At 41.6% G+C, this 22,725-nt stretch overlaps 1 protein-coding gene across 1 annotated transcript in view; it reads right to left on the reverse strand.

Annotated features, from left to right (window-relative positions):
• LOC120843918 (CUB and peptidase domain-containing protein 2-like) overlaps positions 1 to 22,725 on the reverse strand; it is a 40,360-nt gene that overhangs the window by 12,529 nt on the left and 5,106 nt on the right. The window contains exons 2-4 of the mRNA XM_040215390.2: positions 18,285 to 18,510; positions 5,396 to 5,606; positions 5,193 to 5,328 (exon numbers count right to left, since the gene is read on the reverse strand). Of these exons, the coding sequence (XP_040071324.1) occupies positions 5,193 to 5,328; positions 5,396 to 5,606; positions 18,285 to 18,510 (573 nt within the window). The remainder of the gene's footprint in view (positions 1 to 5,192; positions 5,329 to 5,395; positions 5,607 to 18,284; positions 18,511 to 22,725) is intronic.

Below are 22,725 nucleotides of genomic sequence, written 5' to 3' on the forward strand. Positions count from 1 at the left end.
TGGGCATCAACGAATTGCGAATATCTGAAAATAACTGAACAGCTACAGACATCGCAATGTTTCCCGAGAATATTTCAGATGGCAGTCATAAAATATCAAAAGGCAGCAATGAATATTTTGGACGCGTACAATTTTTATTCCGCGGCTCGACAGGTTCTTTGCATCGAATTCTGAAGGCCAGATTCACAAAATTATTGATTTCTGCTTTTGTTGACAAAATATCTTAATCTTCTCAGTTGCGGTAATTGCCGTGTATCGTAGAAAAAAAAAAGGTGAATGGCATTAGGGTTACGGTTATTTTCAAGCCTGAGCATAAAAACAACCAATTAGATTACAGACCCCTTCCTGTGCTGAAAGTGTTTTCAAAATTGCTACAGAAAAATATACACGCCAGATGATACACTTTGGTGAATATAACTCTGTCCTAACATCCTGCCAATTGGTTTTAGGAAAGAGAATTCGAGGGAAATCGCGGTAATAAACAAAAATATCTAATTTCAAACAATGTCGAAAAGAAATTGATTACCTTGGGGTATTAATTGATTTTCAAAGTCTCTCGAGTACCTAAACCATTCAAATCTGCATCTAAAATCAAATGCATGCGGGATGCAAGGAGTAGCCTCAACGATGATCAAGAGTATTTTTGTTAAAGTATCGTCATCAGTGTGTCGTGATATACATAGTCAGCAATCTAGTTTAAGGAAACTCACGTCAGTGATGCCGTGGGTGCGTTTCCTTGGACTCATTATGTTTAACTTGTACATAAACAACTCAGTAAATATTGCATACAGTCTAGGTTTTATAACTTACACATACGACGCCTGTTTACTCTTTTCGGTTGAATACGTCCACCAGGCTTTATGTGCGGCAAATAGCTCAAACTGCCTAGTAATTAATACAAATAATACGAATGAAATACTTTTTCTATTCATAAATTATGTGTTCATATACTCAAGAACTTTCTCTCTAAGGACGAAATATTTACTTTATAGTGTGAAGGTTGTCGGTGTAATATGTAATGAGTACATGGGCATTGACGCCAAAGTGCAATCTATTGATCGCAGACTTTCAAAAGGTGTTGCCATTATTTATAAATGGCGACATATATATTGCCCCTATCGGTCTTAGTCCTTCTTTAAAACTCCCTGTTTTACTCTTGCTATAATTGCTGCTTTATTGTTTAGTGTAGCACAACAACTACAAATATGCATCACTGCGTGTGCTCTAGAAGAGTATCATTCGAATCATGTGCAATGCGGAGTTCAACGCTCCCACATTTCAACCCTTCGAAAACCTTCAAATGGTCCCAACAGACCGATCTCACTAAGCGTTCGGCGCATGCGTGACGCAGCCATAACTTTAGTTCTCAGGAGGCACACGGCCGTGCACGCGAGGGTTCGTGGCTTCTCGCGCTTTGCACGCGCAGTGCTCGAGCGAGGTTATCGCACGTGCAAAAAGACTGAAGTTCCCTCGATGCATTGCGGCAGCGGTGGCGTAGTCAAACTGGCTCGTGAGATCGCTCTATTACAGAGCATTACAATTATAAACTACTTCTAAAATAACAAACGTCTGTAACGCAAAAAATATTTTTTTTTTTTTATCAATCACCACTATCAAGCGTAGGGTCCGTGCAAATGCAAGCCGTTGCGTTGACACATGGTCAACGCCTCGCTCAAGAGGAGGCTACGGTTTCCAGATGCTGCAGTTCTCGTTGCCTAATGTCATGGATATGTACGATAGGTTTGGCACTGATTTCGTGATGTTGAGCAGAAGGGATATTCGTTTTTTGATTCTCTAATGTAGTGGCCCGCGCTAGCGTGACTCAAAATTTTCTTTTAAATTTAGGTTTAGAATTCGTTTTGAGCGCGAGCACCGCGCCGCGTGCTCACGCTCTGGTGAGCGCGTAATTAAAGAGTTCAATTCCCGATGCCGTAGTGGTCTGGAGTTCCTAAACCTACCTTTATCTGTGCCTATTATGATTGGACCTTTGACCTTCAAGAAATGCTTGTAATGCATATCAGGTCTTTTTTTGGATTAATGTTGTGTTTTGCTTCTATGTAAACTTCGCTGTATGGATCACGAGTCGGTAAAATAGTTCACCTTCTTGCTGGTGGGGATGCGAAACTCTGTCGAGCGACAACAGTCTGTTTTTTTCTCTCTCCCCCTCTCTCGTGGAGAGAAACAAGAAAGTTGTAAGTTGAAAGGTGAAATTAAATTTTTGATATTTCCTTGAAAGCGTTTTATTCCACGGAATGTCCCCGAATTTCGGCAGCGGGATTAGCTTAGCCTATGATAGCAAACTCACGAAGAAAACGATCGCCGTGATTTTGCAATGTTTATACTGCTTCACTGGCTTCATTGGAGCCTAGTGTGGGCTACTATCTAATTTAAGTATAATTAGGTTGGAATAAGTCTGACTGGCTGCGGACGACCATCTGCGGAGTAGGGTAAGCATAATGAACTAAGCATGGCGTCACAAACTGTCACGATCTCAGTATGCTGGACTAAGCATGACTCGCCTCCGACGGTTGCCTGCACACTAATTTTGCTTTAATAAGCATTCGTCACCACCGACGATCGTCCGTATACTCAGTATGCTGGACGATGTATAACATACCGGCGACTTTAGGTTACGGACTAAGTATGATGGACAAGATATAAATCGCCACCAACGGTCGTCGGCGGCTACCATGGTGGACCAAGTTAACTCGCCTCCGACGGCTGCTTACATACTAAGTTCGCTAAACTAAGTTTGAGTGGCAACAAAAGGTTGCCTGGAGACTAGGAATGCTGGACAAAGTATGACTTTCCGCCTACAGTCACCTGTGGAATAAGTATTATGGACTTAGTATTGTTCGCTCTCGACGGTCGCCGGTGAACGAGGTACTCTGGACTAGGTATAACCCACCTCCGGCTCTCGCCCGCGGACTAAGTACAACGGTCGCTTGCGCGCTAAGAATGCTGGGTTAAGCATGACCTGAGCCGAAGGTCGTCTGTGAACGAAGTTTTTTGTACTTAATGTGACTCGCCGGCGGCGGCCTGGCAACCAAGTATGCTAGATGAAGTATAATTCGACAGCGACTGCATACTGCGGCATAAGTATGCTGGACAAAGTGTGACTTTGCCGGCGGTTGAATCCGGACCGTGATTGTTTGACTAGGTAAAACTCGCCTCGCGTATCACCTGAAGGCAAAGTATGCATAACCAAGTATTCTTAGCTAAGCATCCCTCGCCGCGGACAATCTCGCGCTATCTGACGAGGGTTAGCGGCAAGTCATACACTTCACTTACTTGTGCTTTTTTCATCTCCTACTTGCGGCGCCGAAACAAAGACGTCGGATTAAAGGTCGCATGGCTTGAGGTTAGCTCCATGGTGAATCTTCGTTTGAAAGGTGTAAAGAGTTAAAAAAGTTTATAAAATCCAGCCCATAAAAACATTCTGTGTTACAAAATTGATGCAGCTTTTTTCATTCTACGAAGCGCGATGAAATGTGGCAGCTTTCCAGGAACATAATCAGTGAAAACAATTAAGAAAATAACTTATACGGTAATGAAATCGTGGTTTTAATATCCCGTACATGCACTGAGCACGGCGTCGAGAGAGGACGTCTAAGAGGACGTCCTAGTGGACGACGTTAAGAAAGACGTCTAAGACAACTTCTATGACTGCCTCAAGGGCGACCTCAAGGAAAACCTCTAGGATAACGTCGAGGATATCGGGTCACGTCAGCTTAGGCAACCGGCGCTTAGGACAACACGCGCCCGAAGTTAGCATGACCGGAGCTTAGCCGACAAGAGCTGAAGCTTCAGCCACCATCGCCTGAGCCACGAGCACTTCAGCGTCTCACGTTACGAGGCGTCAAGATGTATTGGGCCTATAAGGCTGTCGCTTTGAAACAATTTATGTTTTCCGGATGTCCGGCTGCCACCTACTTCGGGTACAATAAAATCATTGAAAACTTCAGCTACGCAACGAGGTTTTAAACACAACATTGATACCAGTGGACGTTTTTAAAAGTAACCTGCGCATGCAGGTTACCCCCTCCCCTGGCCTTGCTTCCAGCTGTCGCAATTGTTCCAGGGCAAAGTTCCGTTCGACCAACACATCCAGCAGCGATTTTTGCACCTATTTTGTTTTCAATTTAAAAAATTTTGTTTAAATATACGCTAGTATGGGGCACAAACGCAACAAAACTCAATACAACGGCACGATGTCAATATAATTTGATGGGACGAGGCAAGTTGGGCTGCCCTTCATTTGGAGTTTAAAGACTACTCCGCAGGGCGGCTCTCGTTAATGAAAAAAAGGCATCACGAATTCTTTCTCAAGATTATAATAAATAACAAAAACACGTGATATTAAGTTGTTTTCACAATTTGCATTCATTTGATTGCTCTAGCTGCAAAAAAAAAAAACAACATAATTTAGTTACGTATCAAACATGTGGCGAACACCTTTGAAACGTTGTGCTGTGATAAACGCCCTGTACTCGGAGAACCAGACTCGCGTCAATGTTAACTTTCTTGATTCTCATTTTTTCAGCGACTATAGGATCATGCACGTAAATTCCACACAAAAAGGTTACATTTTGGTCAATTATCATTTTAAAAAACTTTGTCGGTGATGTCTGTGTTAAGAGTTAGGTTAGTCGGTGACATTCATAGCCTTTATTATGATATGTACCAGTGCGCTGCTGTGTCTCTTGATATGTTGAGTGTGTATAGAAGCACTTCGTATTATTGGTTCGGAATATACATAATATAAAATATTCACTCCATATTACATACATTCATGTAAGAACTAATATAGTGACTGCGCTAATAAGGACATTCTTTGTTTTATTGCTAGTTCTTGTTGTTCAAAGTGGATATATCCACATCCCCGACCAATAAACGCCAACATGCAAAAATTTCGGCTTTGTATCAGATATTTCAAAAACTAGCGTGTGCCTGCACACCGTTCTAAAGAAATCGTTTAAGGAAACATATGGAAGGGCCCGCATTTGGTGGGATTTTTTTTAGCATTTAAGCATTCGCGGCCTCTCAATGACAGGAATCTGTCGCGTACTGCAGGAAACTCTGTCTGATTGAGAGGCTTGGCTTTTATATATTTTCTTAAATGTGTGTCTTTCTTTCTGATTTGTTTACGATAATTGACATGTCGAACAAAATGAGGCGAGAATACCACTTACCATAAACTGTGCCCCAGCCCACAACGTAGATGCTGGCATTTGCAGGCGGTTCTTCGCAGTGTCCAGGAAGGCAGATTGGCTGAATATACGGTGTAAAATTGACCGGTTCTTTTAATTTCAATAGTGCAATGTCTTTCTGTAGAATAAATAGGTAAGTTTTAGCAAATACAAATTCAGTTCTTTTTTTTAAGAAGGATACAAACCATAAAAAGGGTACAGTTGTCCTGAAGGGGTACACAGACGTGATCGACTTCCATGCAAATGACCTGGTCTTCCAGATCCTCATGGATGACCGTTGTGTCACTCCTTTCTAGATGGACATTCTTGCCTTTGTTTCGTTGACAATGTACGGTAGAATTGGTTTTTTTCGTACTTCCCAGGCGAGCTGAAAGATAACCTGTAGTGTTCTTGTCCCTTGAAGCATTAGGGGAATGGAAGAAGAATTGCAAAAATATGTATTGGATGTTGCAATGCTGAAGTCAATGTCAAAACACAAAATGGCTCCACCATTTCAAATGGTGTATAAAAAACGGTTAGTGAGTTCACGACGACATATCTTTCAGTTCTGATAACTACAGAATAGAGGGAACATCTGCTATAGTAATATACCGAGCGTTCTTTCTAAGACGGAGAAAAAAACTGCGACAGTACGTTGATAACAACTAAACTCCTCACACGTAGAAAAAATATTTTTTGGGGTCAGTTACTCTCGGAGGAATAATTAACCAGTAGAGATTAATACAGCAACTTCCGACAAAACGGCAATCATTGTCGCTAATAAAAGTCGCGGTCACATCACATATTTAAACTGTTATTGGTTTTAGTATTCATTTTTGCTTAAAGCAAGCAGTGAAAACCACACTGACGCGGTTTTTGCACGTGAGTCGCGCACGACCAGTGAGACAGATATATCAGACTAATCGTCACGAATGTAAAAAAATAATAATTTAAATACAATTTGTGAATGAACTTAATAATTAGTGAAAATAAACATATGGTTTCAAATATGAACTTGCTGAGCGTCATGGAGAACTATTTCTTCATCAATTTTTAGAAAGATTTGGAATCTGTGGAAAGCGCTGTGGCGAACTAGGTGCGCGACGTTGTCGTTATATAAACCCTTGTTTCCGCGCTACTATTCGCGACTCCAACTGAAGAAACGGCGCCTAACGCTCCACATTCCAGCCTGCAGCCCAGTGACGGTCTCGCGCTAATTAAAGTTATGCAACGGGATTGTTGGTCGCGTGGTAGTGAAAGCACGAAGCTGTTGCGTGAGGGCCGAAAAACACGTGCTTTGAGTCGCGGATAGCGTTGCGCCTGTTACACGAGCTGTAACCTTAACGCACAACCGCGTTTCTCAGGTGCACTAAATCTTGTTCACATTTAATGACTTGATGTTTTTGATGACGCTTAGCAAGCTTCTCTTTAGAACTATGTGTATTTTCACTAATTACAAATTTGTTTGACATATTTTGATTAATTACTCAACTATTCGTGTGGCTTAGCCCCGAACATTATGTTCCCCTGGTCGCTTAACTCACCTACATCGAACAAGTTACTCTAAACTTGAGTTTTCTTTCTTTTGTTTTAAACTAATATGTAAAGATTTCTTCCACCCCAATCCTCCCCCAAAACGCTCTTGCGTCTAGCATTTGCGTCTGAAAGAGGCGTCTGGCTTTGACGCTCTTTTTTGCGTCTCATATTTTTTACCTTATCACCGTCGACAAAAATGCATTTTACATGAAATGCGCAAAATTGTATCATTTGTTGACGTTCTCCACAGCGGTATTGATTTTCACGCATATGTTCAGGTCGCTATTATTCAAATTATTCCTCTAGGTCCGTGCTTTGGGAGCTCAAGTGTTTTATTATATCCGAAACAAAATTCGAGGCACATTATTAAAATGTGTTTTATGTATAAAAAGAAAATTCGCAAAAAAACATTGGAGGCAGATCAGCAAAGCGTTCAACACGCCTCTGGCGGTCCTTCAAATTGACTTGCTCCGTGCTTTCGATCGAGTGGACCATGAATTCTTGTTCGAGATCCTAAAACGCATAATCGTAGGCAACGTTCTTTTCGATTGGGTATGCTTGAGCTACAATAACATATCTACCAAAATATTAGTAAAAAAAAAAAAACGAAAAAAATGTGTGCACATTTGTCAGTCAGGAAGGGGTGCCCGTTGTACCCGCTGCTATTTGCACTCTACTTACAGCCACTGTGCAAGGCTATCCAAATGGATAAAGGAGTCAGAGGGCTTCAACTGCTAACTAAAGACCTGAAACTCCAAGCGTTCGCGGACAATGTTTCCGTTATATTTGCTGAATATAAGGAGCTTTTGAGGGCAATGGACATGATTCAAGTGTTTTGTGCCGTATCGGAGCTCCTCTTAATCTAGACAAATTTACAAGTACGTGGATGGGTAAGTGGGCCTGCACGCCTTAAAGAGCGTTAGGAATGAAGGGGTCGCCCTCGCTGTGAAAGCACCTTGGCATACCGCTCCCGTTGACGCACCCGAGACGTAAAACGTGGTCGGTCAAACTTCAGAAGATGAAAGCGTCGCTCCTTCCATGGCGCACAAGACGAATTCTTCTTATCCAGCGAAGCTTTGTGTGTGTCGCTGTTCCCTTTCCTGGTTCGATGTACGCGGCCTAAGGTATCCCAATCGACGCCATCAGTGTTGAAAGCACATCGGCTCTTCGCAACATTTGTTTGGCAGTCACCAAGGAAAAAAAACGAGGAACACAATTTCCTTTCTTAACATTAAGGCTGTGAGATTTGATTGTGGGATGTTGCCCCTCAAAGAAAAAATAAGTCCTTTTTTTTTTTTTTCAGAGAATTAAGGGAATACTGAAATTACGCGGTGGCCATTCCAGAGCATTGGGGGCGCGCACCATAGACAGTGGGTGGTTGGCATATCGGAGCAACCGACAGCAGCTAAGTGCCTACAATTAGATAAGGAAATTGCCCAAGCGATCGAATGCTTCGAGTCAAGGTACTCGTCGGAGTATCTCCAGCAAGCGAAACAGGAAAAAATCTAGGGACACAGTCAGCAGCATATGTCCAGCTCTTTTTTTACAGAAACGGTTTCGAATCATCCGGAGGAAAACATGTCCTTATGCGATTCTGCAGCCTCCATTACTCCTCAAAAACCAATATCTTCTTTATCAGGTTTCACACAGAAACCCTGCCAGTAAACACTTGGTTTGAAAACAAGGGCGTGTACCTTCCGATCGGAGCCAACTGCAGTCTCTGTGGTGAGCAAGAGACCCTTCTTCGTGTATTTCATGACTGTAACGGTGCCTGCTCTTTCTGGGCTGATTTTCGATATATTTTCTAATGTAACGTTGAGCCAAGCTGGGAATCTCTTAAGTTTTAGTACTTTGCTGAGGAACTGAGAACGGAGTTTGAGTCGTTGGTTGCGATGGCTCTCCATGCGCCGTGACCAGACAATCCATATAAAGGCAGCGCGTGTGCGGAAAATCGCGTGGCAGCTGTTTCGGGAGAGAACAGAATGAACACTGAGCGCAATTAGCACAGCACCATATGATGTGAACAACGTCTGGATCAATGTAATGCAGCAATTAAAAAATCGTCGTGGCCCGCATCGAAAAGCTTCCTGGCACAAGATATCTTAGAATACGGGTGGATCAAAGTGTTTTGATGTTTTTCTCTTTGTATGCTCAAAAGATTTCGTGGTTTCTTTTATTTTTGCGCATGCCTAAGTAGTGTGTGCAACCCAAGGATGGGCAGTATTTCAAATACAAGTATTTGAAATACGTATTTCAAATACTTTGTGTATTTTGCATTTGTATTTAATTACAAATTGGGTAATGTATTTGACGTGTGTATTTAAATACTAAAACGTGGGTATTTCAAATACAATTGTATTTAAATACAATTTTGTTGGCGAAAATACATCCCTCAAATTTATTGTCACGATAATTCTTGTTTTTATGCATGTGGTTGAAAGATATAGTCTCCATCCTTTATTCGGCCATGGGGCTTTTTCTTTTTCTCCTCCGGCTTTCTTTTAAAGGCACTGTCCGAAGCAGGAAGAAAACTACGTTCTGCACCGAATGAAGTGTCTCTCAATCAAGCACAAGCGTTTAGTGACTTTGTGATTACGGTGCTAGTCCAGGACAAGAATAGTGACGAAATCGACGTTCACAGGCACACTGGCTAAATAAGCGCCTGTGACAACTTGCGATGCTTTCCAGCCTGACTTCCATCCATATTTTTGCCTGGAACATTCTAAATGCGCGGGTCGTCCAGATTTTCGTAACTGGTGGGAGTTGCAACAATAAAAAATTCTCTAGCTAGTGCTGGATGTCTTGGTCGTCTCGGTTCTTTGTTGGTCTATACCAGAATGTAATCGACAAAAAAGCTGCTTGAAGCTCTGTACTTTTTTCACCTATTTCGTCCAAGCTGATTACATTTTTTTGTGATTATATTCCTATTACGTTACTGGAGCCTCGCACACTAACTCCCGAGTGTGCGATCCAAAATCAAAATGAGATACCCAGAAACCCTTGCAGGTGCCCTGAAGTAGCTGACGCAAATTTTGAGGAATGTATTTGGAAAAGTATTTGGAGGAGACCAAATACATTTGGTTGTATTTGTATCTTGTATTTAAATGCTTTTTTGGAAATGTAAGTAGATCTGTAATTAAATACATTTTTGACAAAGTATTTTGTATTTGTATTTCGATACATATTTGCATGTAGTTTGCCCATACCTGGAACCAATGACTTGGCCGTGTGACTGGTATGTACCAAAAACAAACTTCTTTCACAAAAATATAAAAAAGGGAAAAACGCATAGTGTATTGAAGCAATGGTGAGGGTGTAGGCTAGCTGGTGTAAATTGAGTATAGTTGTAAACCCGAGACTGGGGATACGAACAAGGGGCAAAACAGAACGACACGGACGAAGTCTCAAACCCAGCTACCAAGGTAGCTGGGTTTGAGACTTCGTCCGTGTCGTTCTGTGTTTTGTCCCTTGTCCGTATCCCCAGTCTCGGGTTTACAACCATGCGCATAGTGTATCTTGTGTCTGACTCACGACCGACGGGTCGTGGTTTGATCCCGCTCCGCCTGAAATTCTTCAATCTTTTTTTCTTTGAGACGATTGAATTACTAATTGACCGTTGCCGATTTTCCGGTCCCACCGAGACCGGATTTTCTGCGACACGAGCTTTTTAAACCTATCGCTCTAAAGCCAAAACGGGTCACTAAATGGGCCACCGCTCATCGGTTAGCAGGTATTTTCACCAGGTAGAATAACGAAATCAATAACTTTTACTACACGCCGCGACACGGTTTGAGCGCATGTATCTGCGCTGTCAAAGCGGTAGCATCGTAATTTACTCACGTGCGGCACGATTAAAAGTAGTGATCGCCGATCGACTTACATCTGCGCCAATACTGTAGCTTTTTTTTTAATGTGACCTTGGCCTAGAATGATAGATTTGAGCATTGTTGCGTGTGTCTACAAATAAGATATTTTTTTTTTGGCGTGGGTGTTTTGTTTCGGTTTATGCGCAGTTACTTGGTATATCTACCGCGTGTAAACTATTTAAAGGCCCTTTACACTGCCCGCCCAAAATAGGCTTCTCAACATCTCAAGCTGCAAGTTAATAAAGAGGTACAAGCGGGTGGAGGATGTTAAGAGTAAAAAAAAAAAAAAAAAAAGATGATGGAGGTTTACAATCCCCTGTAACGCCGAATAAGAGCGCAGCTCTCGAGGCAGAGAAGGTACGGAGAGCGGGTTATGCCCCTCCTCCTCATCCGTACCCTCCCCTCCTCCTCGCCTCCTCCCCTCCCAATTAGCGGGAAATTTTCGCGCTGAATGACCCACTAATCTACCGGGGAAAAATTTGACCGCTAAATTTAGCGGGCAATTTTTGTGCGCTAAATTTAGCGGAAAAGTTTTTCCGCATATTTAGCGGGGAATGTTTTCCGCTAAATATAGCGGGAAAAATTTTCCGCTAAATTTAGCAGAGACCTTTTTCCCGCCAAATTTAGCGGGGAACTTTTTTCGTTAAATTTAGCAGGGATTTTTTTCGCTAAATTTAGCGGGGATATTTTTTCAGCTAAATTCGGCGGGAAATTTTTTCCGCTAAATTTAGCAAGGGCATTTTTCAGCTGCATTTAACGGGAAATTCGTTCAACTAAATTTAGCAGGGATTTTTTTTTTTTTTGCTATGAAATCTTTCTGCTACATCTTTCTTCTTTCATATATCTAACATTTCCAACACGCTCTAATTGCCCAACTGTACTCGTTTCTACCTCAAGAACCGTAGTAAAAAAGTACGACTCTTCGCAGAGCGTTACTAATGTCCCCATTAATGTGGAGAAGTAACATATATGCCGGTGCATCTTGTTATTTTGTTTCAAACGTCGAAAGCATCGCTTTTTTCACTACCCGCAACTTATTGTAAGAACTAATTCGCGCGGCATATGATCAATGCACAAACATTACATTTTTCTTTGGGTGGAAACAAGTATAGTGTCTAATTTTTAGAGTTCCTAGGAAAGTAGTTATCTCAGTTTTAGGTCAACTACGTCAGACTAATAATATAAAAAATAGAGTACGCCTAGCCGTCAATATCAATTTCTTTCCTAAGTATTCAATCACATTAGTGCACAATACGGACTACGATTATCTGACTCATTGTACCTCTTTCGTCTTTTGTCGCTTACTCGATTTCTCATATAAACATCGGGCAACAAATTTAAATTCGCAAGTTAGCAAAGAGAGCTTGGTTCTCAAGGGTAAATTTGTTTAAAAATAGTAATTGCACATTCGCATTACTTTTGTCCACAGCCACGGTGAACAATCGTAGAGGCACTACTGAAGCGGGAGACAAGGTAGGGAAACAGTAATCAACCCTGCCGTCCACACAGCTCGCGATCCATGCCTCTGGCTGTCTTTGTTGAATCACTTCTAAGGAAGCGAATAACAGTTTTCGGTAGACACATATTTCTCTTTAATACGATGCTGTGGCATAAGACTGCACGCAACAATACCCTGTAAACCGCTGCCCTTTTGCCCCTCGGTATACATAACGAAGCGCGAGGCCAGCACGTGAAGAGCACCAGACTCCCGCATCATCTGCTCCGCGTGCCCTTAATTAACGTGTTTCGGCGCGCTTCTCCAGGGGGAGGAGTCGCGCTGCGTATACTAGGCGAAACTACAGGGTGTCACAAAAAAAATAAAAAAATAAACACATTCTTTTTCATTGCAAAAATATACTAGGCGTTGCCGAACGCTCATTCTCCGCCCAAAGGTAGCGCTAGAGCTCACAACCAGATGCCAAAGTTTCAGCACGATCCGATACCCTATTCAAAAGTTATAAGTGATTTTCTGAAAATATCAATGGGGAAATGAAGTCCATGTTCTCCCGTTTTCGGTTTCTGGTGCCATAGAGCCCCATGTATTCGGAAACTCTGTCGGCCGCCATTTTCCCATTGAAATTTTTAGTAAATCACTTACAACTTTTTACTAAGATATCGGATCGCGCTGAAACTTTGGCATCTGGTTGTGACCTCTAGCGCTACCTTTAGCACGATCCGATACCCTATTCAAAGTTATAAGTGATTTTCTGAAAATATCAATGGGGAAATGGAGCCCATGTTCTCCCGTTTTCGGTTTCTGGTGCCCATAGAGCCCCATGTATTCGAAAACTCCGTCGGCCGCCATTTTCCCATTGAAATTTTCAGTAAATCACTTTTGACCAAGATATCGGATCGCGCTGAAACTTTGGCATCTGGTTGTGACCTCTAGCGCTACCTTTGAGCGTAGAATGAGCGTTCGGCGATGCCTAGTTTATTTTTGCGGTAAAAAAGAAAGTGTAATTTTTTTTTGTGACCCCCTGTAGAGACAGTCAGCCCTATCGTAACTGACGTAAAGAAAACAGTAGGGCGTTTCCTTTCAAACACCCGACCTCCGCCGTGCTTATGCACGCGTGGTCGAGGTGCACGTGACGCCTAAGCGCATCGAGGCTAGGAAGCTGGAGGTGGGACAACTGAAGCTCCTCCCTGCCGTTCTTGGCATGTCCATGACCATCGAGGCAGATGTAGAAAGGAGACCACGATATCAGCTAGCAATTCTGCCGTCTGCGTTTCTTGAGTACCATTTCACGCCCTCTCCGTTATTTTGTGTTAACGGGGTTTTCAGGTAACTTTCCTTCATCCTTGGAGACGGGTACTGTATTGCCCAGGAGTCTCAAGTTATGTTTTAGGCCATTTTGGTAAAAATCTCTCAAGCATTAGTGTTACATTTTGTGCACAAAGATTTTATTAAACACATTTTTTGTTCCAGAAGACCATCTTGAGTCGTACTCCTTATGACTAAAGGCTTTTGAGAGACTAGGCGCAATGGGGTTGCATTGGGGCTATGTTAAAAACAAATTACATATATGTATTAAAATATGTTTTTATAATTTTTAGAAGAACATATTTCATTCAAACGTTGCTCGTTTGTTCTACGAGTTTCAAGCTACATAGCCTTAAATTAACTCTTAGACGAACCATTTTTTTGTTTTCGGTTTGAAAAGTGACGAGTTTTAATATTTTCAATCTGGCAATAAACCATATTAAAAAAAATCGCTCTTAAATTTATTTTTGTATATTTGCTCGTTTGTGGCGTGAATTCTTGGCTCTTTGTAGAGGCTTTGCAGCAGCTGTTCATAGGCGCCGCCATAACCTACCTTAAATTCAAGAACGCAGCTCATAGGCGGCCGTCGGTCCATATGTCCCACTAAATTTAGCGGGAAATTGAAGTGGTGTTGAGGTCAAGTGGTGTCAACTTTTCCGCTAAATCTAGCGGAGAAACTGAAGTTTTTCATCTGTGACGTGACACGAAGCCATGTGACGTCACCCCCCCCCCCCCCAACAAAAAAAAAAGGGTAGAAGTTGAATTGGTGTTGATGTCACGTGGCGTCTATTTTCCAAATGAATTTAGCGGGGAACTGTGGGTGGAGGGGAGGGTTTGGAGAAGGAAAAGGGAGGGTACGCAGAGGAAGGAGGGTACGGAGGTGGAGGAGCGAAGTGGAGAGGAGGAGAATAAGGGTAGGGGAGGGTAAGAAAAGGAGGAAAGGAGGAGGAGAAATGAAGGGGAGTAGGAGCAGCAGAGAAGTACGGAAGGGGGAGTTATGAAGGAGGAGGGGTGTAGAAGGAGAGGGCGTCGACAAAAAGGAGGGGCGTACCTTCCCCTCCTCCTCCTCAAGAGCTGCGCTTTAATTGCGCATTACAGAAATTCGTAAACGTCTCACTTTTTCTTTCCCCTTACTCCGTTTACTTCACTTCATCATTGCCATAGCAGGTGAGGTAATTGTCATTTTATATTCTTCTGTGTCCTTCTCCCCAGCATTTTTCCTTATGGAGGCTTGGCAACGACGGTTTCAGTGACTCGGTATCTCGTTAAGACAAGGAAAGGTCAGTAATGGCAACTGTAATCTGGCGCGTGTATAAAGTGTCTGTTACCCTTGAGGATAAATCTTTAGACCCACCTTATGATTTCTATTTTTATAAATGAGCTTTTTGCTATATGTTCACTATTTTGCATTTATTTAGAAACAACAGTAAGAAGTAATGTATGAAAATACTTTTTAAATTATGCTTTGCTTGCCTTACTACTAACACACATCAGTTTTGTTTTGATATATTGGCGTGTTGCTTAATATAACAGGTGAATATAAATATTTTCGGCCATTTTTAACAAATTTGCTTCCTTAAAAACACTTGGAAATGCGTGACAAAGCACGCTGGATAATTTAGTAGAATATATAGACCTACTGAAGCGGTATTTATTTTCCACCTTTTTTTTAAAGCTGTCTGTATACAAATAAGGCTTTTACTCCGTTTGGGCTTGTTTTTCATAAAACTCAAGGTGTAATAAAATGAAATGTGGAAAAATACCTTGGAAAAGGTATATTTACTTCCCGAATATTAACTAAAGTTCTGAGTTTTAGGATAAATCCGAGAAATTACGAAAAACTCCCGCCGGCAAATTTGAGGTCAATTCGGATTTTTTCCGGTAAACACCAAACCTCTATCTGCCAGTGCCCCCCCCCCCCCCCAAAAAAACAAAAACAAACAAACAAAAAAAAAAAAAAACAAACAAACACAAAAAACAAGAATAATAAAAACGTATTTTACAATTAGGCTTGATCAGCACATATGGTCATTGGTCCTGGGAAAAGGCCACCACAGTCAACTTTCTAATCTCGGACCATTGTAAAAAGCAGTCCTTCGGATTACATCATCAAGCTTCAATCAGGATTACATGTCGTTCTACTTTTAAGCCGCGTCAAAGGCCACTGTTTTGGTTTTTAGTTTGGGGCATCATATCTTTGTTTTAGATCAAGGAGAGGTGGGTGCTTTTCTAGCATTGAAAGCTGTGCACCAGAGAGATTGCCCAAAATGGGCAAAAAGGGCAGTTGGAACTTCTCTTTTACATACTTTACCACTTCACCTCGGTCGACCACGGGGTACGTTGATGCAATAGGGTGGGATGAATAGGAGCTTCTCAGCAACGACTTCCAAGAGTTTATTGCCTTTAAGTTATCGTCGCTTATCAAAGCAAAACTTATGTGGAACTCTTGTCGTTGGAGAAATTAGTAAGAGTGATTGCACTAGCGCGAAATTCAGATGAGAATATATTAGGTTGCAAATGTTTTCCGGTATGTAGATGATTTTCTGGTTTTGTCAGATGCCGATGCCTTGTCCTTTCTTTTGGAAATAACTCAAGTTTAGGGCATTTTTAGTGATTGCCTTTCGCCCCTTGTTTTGACTCATGAGGTGCCTGAGAGAGGATATATCCGATTCTTGGATTTGATTTTAACTATTTGTCTAGGCCATGTTTGTGGGGGCTATGAACCGCCTGCTTGAAAGCCGCTGGTGCCCTTCGAGTCCGCTCCCTCAAACATTGTTAAGCGGGCAATTGCGAGGACTTGCTATACACATGCGCTGAGGAGGTCTTGTTATTACAAAATCCAACATAGCTGTGACAAGAAAAGTGAACGCCTCGCAGATGCTGGATTCCCCTCCCACGTGTTAACAGCGGTTGCCGAGTCTCTGCTCAAAGATACCAATGGCAGGCCTGTGACAACTGAAGAAGAGGTCAACAAATGAAAGGGAAAGAAGAAAGTTCGTTCTCATTCCCCATATTCACGGCTTGGCCCACTACCGAAACCGCACTGCGGGCAGGTGTTACGCCGACGTTTTATTCTCTGCTCCGGACAAGTTGTCCAGGTTGTGCGGAACTGTTAACCCCTCTTGGAAAGAGGCCACGGCTTGCAACATGAGGCATCGAAATCGCTTCGTCGCGTGTTCTGAGGGGGTGGTTTATTCGCTTCCTCTAACGTGTGGCAAGCGTTACGTTGGCCAGACGCTGTTTCAATGACAGGTTAAGAAAGCACGCTCACAGTGTCTCCGTGTCTGGTAATGTGGGCATTCATTGCCGCGACTGTGGTTGCCTACCCGACTTTGAACGGTGTGAGGAAGCGGCACAGGGACCAGCTTACACGTGAAAATCTGGAGGCCGTTGAGATAGCGAGGTTGGACGCGGCATGTGTAAGCAGTTCATCTGCGGCCCTATCTGGCAGAGAGATGAATTTTCTAGATCTCTGACTTGCTTCTTCTTTTTTTTTAACACGGGCTCTGTACGGCTGTGAAAGAGCGCATTTTTATTTCTTTATTTTTTGTTGGTGATGTATCCGGTGGGCAGAATTTTTCCTTTAGTTTCCTCTTTTTTGTTCGTGAAAACGCAAATATATATAGCGATTTTGCGATTAATAAACTCATTTGTAAGTCAACGCTGCGTCCGTGTTACTTCTTCGTCCTCGTCTTTTCGCGCTGTTTTAGCTCTTAAATATTATTTCATACTATAGTGTTTTATTTATTCTTCATTTTTTTTTCAATCTTGCATACGTTCACACCCAAATATTACTTGGGTATTTCTTTATTTTTAGTGGGAATCAGAGCGAAATTAAATTCCGAGTTTTAGGGGAATGGAAATAAAACAGAAATAAGCTTCGTTAAACTCCGAATTTTCGGCTCAAAATAAACGGCGAAAAACACCCTCCGAAGTTCAGGAAAAACAAACTCAGAAAATACAGAATCCTACCAATAGCACATACAACTCTATTTTCTTATTTTAAACCGATTCGTGAGGTTCAAATTTAGGCCTGGATCGCCTGGCGTGGAGTTACTCTACAGGCCAACGAGCCCCTTGCAAACAAGCCCCGACCAAGTGTGGACACAGGCGCAGTTACCGCACGACGTGTTGGCACCACGCCACCGCAGAAACTAGATTCGCGTGAAGTAGACCTTTGCGAATGCGCCCTGCCAATAACTGCGGCGTGCCGCCAGGGCCGTGTGTTAGGTACACAAATTAAAGCGCAACTTAGATATGCACCAAATTGTTTAGAAAAGCAATCAGTTTATGGGGGAGTGGGATTTATATTTCATCTTTTCTCTGAAAACGACCGTTTGAAGGGGGTGCTACTTCTATAAAGTTGAGACTTATACACGGAAGCATTTATTACGTCAAACATCGCAAAAACGAAAACAAGACATTAATAATATGCATAAATTTTACCACTTCAATTTTAAGAAAAGAGAGCGACCACTTATCCAATTACATATTTGCTTAAGAGTGCAGTTACGAAAACGGGTAATTTTTTTAGTTTTTACAGACATTAAAATTGAGAAGTGTTCCGTAAAGGATTACGTAATCCCAGCCCCAAAACTTGTCTGTCTCGTCTGTGTACGGTCGTAATCGCAGTTACCGGGAACAGGGGAACACTTGGCATCAGACGCTATCAAAGCATTCGGCATGGGAAGGCTGCAGTATAGTGATTCGGATGGTCTCGAGTTGTACGCTGGGCTTGTCGTGTGTCCTGGTAGTACCCAAGAACACGCGCACTTATGTTCCCGGTAACCGTTATTGAGATAGTACGCTTCGTGAACAGTTGAACTTTTATAAAGACATGTAAACTAATGTCAAATCCCGGAACTCAACGGGGGCTCTCCAAACTTAATCCTTGTTTTGGAGAAAAATAAGATGGAGCAAATGTATACATACCTATAGCAATGAGCAGCAGTTAAAACAAACTGGCGGCTTATTAAAACGCCACCACATTTGAATTGGTCTTCTGCATTATACAGCCCTACCATCCACGGCCAGTGGCCAGGAGTCGCCTCGGTACCATTAATAATTCGCTCAGAAACGGTGTCCTGCACTCCTCGTCGTCCACATGTCGTCTTTAAATCATCTTTCTCTTCGTTTGTGTGTCTTGAGCATACCCCTGCTGTAAATAGCAAGTAGCAGATAACCATGTTTATATGAGGAGATCTAGGAGGTTTTAATTATTAACAACAACCTAAAAATAGTTTGGGAAAGTTTGTTGGGCTGAGGTGAATCAGTTCACTTACACTGCTTTCATAGAAATTCAGCTGTGCAGGAATAATCAAATGATTCCACGTCAGACTAAAGGAAATAATTCCGAACAATATCACGAGGCTCACCGAGAAGGTTGACATCGCTTTCTTGAGAACTATTGTCACATTTTGATTAAATCCTTCCTGTTACATATATTTATAATATAAAATTTACGTATCTTGGTGCGGTTTGCAATGATATAACAAATAAACTAAGATAAAAGCAATAAACCATGAATGAGATTATTTTCTTCTGCAAAATCTTAAGCAAGTTATAGTTTTCTTAAATAAACGAATACTTTCGTCTTTATCGTACAGGTAAGGAGGCGCGACTACCTATCGTTTCGTAGTAATAACGTATGCCTGATCTTGCTGCCGTTCGCACGGTCGTGTTATTTATTGTTGTGCAATGTGATCGTGTATTTAAAAATGCTACTTGTGCTTAGCGGCGATGTTGAGGTTAACCCTGGTCCGGACATGAAGATTTTAATGGAACAACTTGAAGCCATTGCTAAAGATATACAGAAAATAAAGAACGAAAATGTCACAACAAATGACAGACTTTCAGCCATCGAAAAAAAAGCTAGAAAGCCTCAGTACGCTCCAAACTACCATCGGTGCGTGTCAAGAAAAAATAATTGAACTTGAAGCTAACATCCAAACCATTTCTAAAAAGCAAGACGATTCGGAAAGCTGAAGCAGGAGAGCAAACTTGATAATTTATGGAATCGAAGAAAAAGACACTGAAAACAGAAAAATACTTGAAAGAGTGGTTTCAGACGAAATTGTCGAAAAGCTTTTTAACACGCCGATATCAGGCATCGAAAGAATTCACCGTCTGGAAAAGAAGACGGACCAAAGAATTAGACCTGTCATCTTAACACTACTTTACTGCAGAGATAAGACAAGAATGCTGAAAAATTGCTTCAAATTGAAAGGGACAACGTTTTCTATCAGCGAGGATTTTTCACGCCCCGTGTAACAGATACGAAAGAAACTGTGGGAAAGCACTAAAATCAATCCAGACAAAAACGATAAAGTGTTCTTGACCTTCGATAAGGTCATGGTAAACGGGCAGTTGTACGCAGTGGACGAGGATAAAAATGACAAAGTTCCAATAGGAAAAACAATATCACCGACCACGCCTAGTTGATAACCGTGTTTTACCGTCTAATGTTACAGTCCTTAATTTAAACGCAAGAAGTATCCTAAATAAGGTAGATGCGCTAGAGTATATACTTTTGGAATGCAATCCAGAAATCGTTACAGTAACTGAAACGTGGCTACACCCGTTAATATCTGACAACGAATGTGCCACCATGCTATATTATTCTAAGAAAGGATAGATTAACAAGGGGTGGTGGTGTAGCAATTATCTTATAACGCGGTATTTCTTATGTGCTTATGTCTGAGGTAAAAACACGTGGAATCTTTATGGTGTAAGGTCTCCTTTGAAAATTATTCTATTGTTGTCGGCGTTGTTTATCGTCCCCCAGACTCTGACCTACGGTGTCTTCATAACCGCTATGACCACATGCTAGCAAATATTAAAAGCGATAAAATCAGCATGACGGGTGATATTAATATGACTGAAATAAACTGGGACTCACTGCACCCAGGCCTGGATACTGCTGATGTTACTATTGACACGCTATTTCCGTTCAATATGACCCAAAACGTCAGGGAACCAAGCAGGGTGCAGGGATCGTCACGAAGCTTGCTTGACGTAGTGTTCCTCAGTGACCACTTTACTCAGGCTCAAACTTGCGTAGAAGTGGGGGAGGGGATATCTGACCATAAAATTGTTGTATGCACGGTACCTGTTCGTAGTTCAGCCATCGCCCATGGCTGCGCCCAATACGTGCTCGCTTTCTACAAAGCCGACGATGCCAGCATTCAAACTTATCTTGCTCATGAATTTAACGATTTTCATGAGATTTATGATTAAATTGATATCAGTATTGACGAACTATGGCAAAAGCTCAAGTCAATTATTAATCGCTGCATCACTAAGTTTATTCCTAGAAAACGTAAAATGATAAGGAAGCTCAACCCATGGATTTCACGTGAAATCATTCACCTGAAGCGTAAGCTAAAGATACTAATGCTCACCAACCACAATCCAAGTATATTGGAACTATCCAGACTGCTCAAACTAAAGATTAAAGAAGCAAAGCACAAATACTACAATATTACCCCCCACAATTTTATGAAAGCATCACCCCAAAAATTCTGGAACCATATAATTCTCAGAAAGTCTAAAACTTCCAACATAAGTGCCTCGGAGGCACAGAAAATGGCAGAAGAATTCAGCGGTTTTTTTAAATCCGTTTTCACAGCTGATAATGGCAAAAAAGACTTAATTCTACCTTCTAAAACCTACGCAGATAAATACCTTGGTGGCTTACAAATCACAGAAGCAGGCGTTTTAAAACTTTTACTCGACTTGGACGCAAAGAAGGGTACGGGTCCTGACGAACTTCCTAACATGTTTTTTAAGAAATACGCTGAATGAATGAGCAAGTATTTAGTGCTGATGTTTAACAAGTCTTTGCGTCCTTCTTTGGTTCCCGCAGAGTGGAAAGTCGCAAAGGTTATTCCTATTCCTAAGTCTGGCGATAGCTCCTTAATTTCCAACTACACACCTATATCCCTAACGTATACTTGCTGCAAGATAATGGAACACATAATATTGCAATTTATGACAGAATTCACTGAGAAACATAATTTACTAAATGCACACCAGCACGGCTTTAGGAGTGGTTTGTCAACGACTTCACAGCTAATCGAGACACTCCATGACTTTTCAATGGGTATAAACAAATGAAGACAAATTGACGTACTTTACTTAGACTTATCAAAGGCCTTTGACAGTGTTTCGCGCCTCAAACTTGTGAATAAACTTAAACACATTAATGGGGAGGGACCGATAATAAAATGGATAGAGGAGTATTTAAGAAATCGTTTTCAGTTTGTTTATTACGAAGGACAGGTTTCAAAACCAGTTGCAGTGGAGTCGGGAGTTCCACAGGGCTCTGTCCTAGCCCCACTCATATTTCTCCCGCACATTAATGACATGGTTTATGGCATTGACGCAAACATAAGGTTATTTGCCGGCGACTGCATTATATATCGCGATATCTCATGCCAAGGTGACCAAACAATGTTAAAGAGATTTCTAAAGAAGGTAGCAGACTGGTGCAGTGAATGGCAGATGGTTTTAAACACTGAAAAGACGGTTTGTATGTTCTTGACCAATAGAAAAAAATGTCTTGAATTTTCTTACAGCTTAGACGGTAAAATGCTGCACAGAGTCACTGAATACAAATATCTAGGTGTCGTGTTAACGTCTAATATAAACTGGAATGCGCATGTCAAATACGTATCTAGTAAAGCGCTCGTCAAAATATTTTTTCTAAAAAGAACGCTAAAATACTCTAGTCGTGAAACCAAGTTGTTCGCATACACCACAATCGTTCGCCCAGTATTATAATACGCACTCGTTGCCTGGTTCCCGCAGACACAAACCAATGTCAACATCCTCGAAAATGTTCAGAGGAAAGCGATAAGATTTGTTCACCACAAGTATGGTCGCTTTGATTCCCCTAAAGAATTGCTGAAAAGATCCAGCCTACTGACCATTGCTGATCGCGCAAAATTAGGAAGACTCAAATTTGTGTATCTCCTTTTAAACGACGCCTTTAAGATAGACAAGAACAAGTATGTGAATTTTTCCCAGGCAAGAACAAGAAGACATAAACACTGCAATAAATTAACCGATTACTCTTTCAATAATAATACTTTTAGGTACTCTTTCTTTCCTTCAGCTGCAAGAGATTGGAACAGCCTTGATCCGCTATTTTTTATCAACAAAAATGTGGATGCGCTCATTCAAGATTCTGAATAAGACCTTCTTATCAAGTTCATGAGTTAGTTCTTTCAGTTATGTTCTGTTTTGTTGTTTCAATATGAAAGGAGGTGACGATCTCTAAAAATTACCGTTTTTCGCGCGCCTCAAAAACGTTTTGTGTCTTGTTTTTATTTGTACCATACTTCCTATAATCCCTCAATGGGGATTGGCAGCA

This window comes from Ixodes scapularis, unplaced genomic scaffold, assembly GCF_016920785.2.
Source record: "Ixodes scapularis isolate PalLabHiFi unplaced genomic scaffold, ASM1692078v2 ptg000890l_1___fragment_3__unscaffolded, whole genome shotgun sequence".
Classification (NCBI taxonomy): domain Eukaryota; kingdom Metazoa; phylum Arthropoda; class Arachnida; order Ixodida; family Ixodidae; genus Ixodes; species Ixodes scapularis.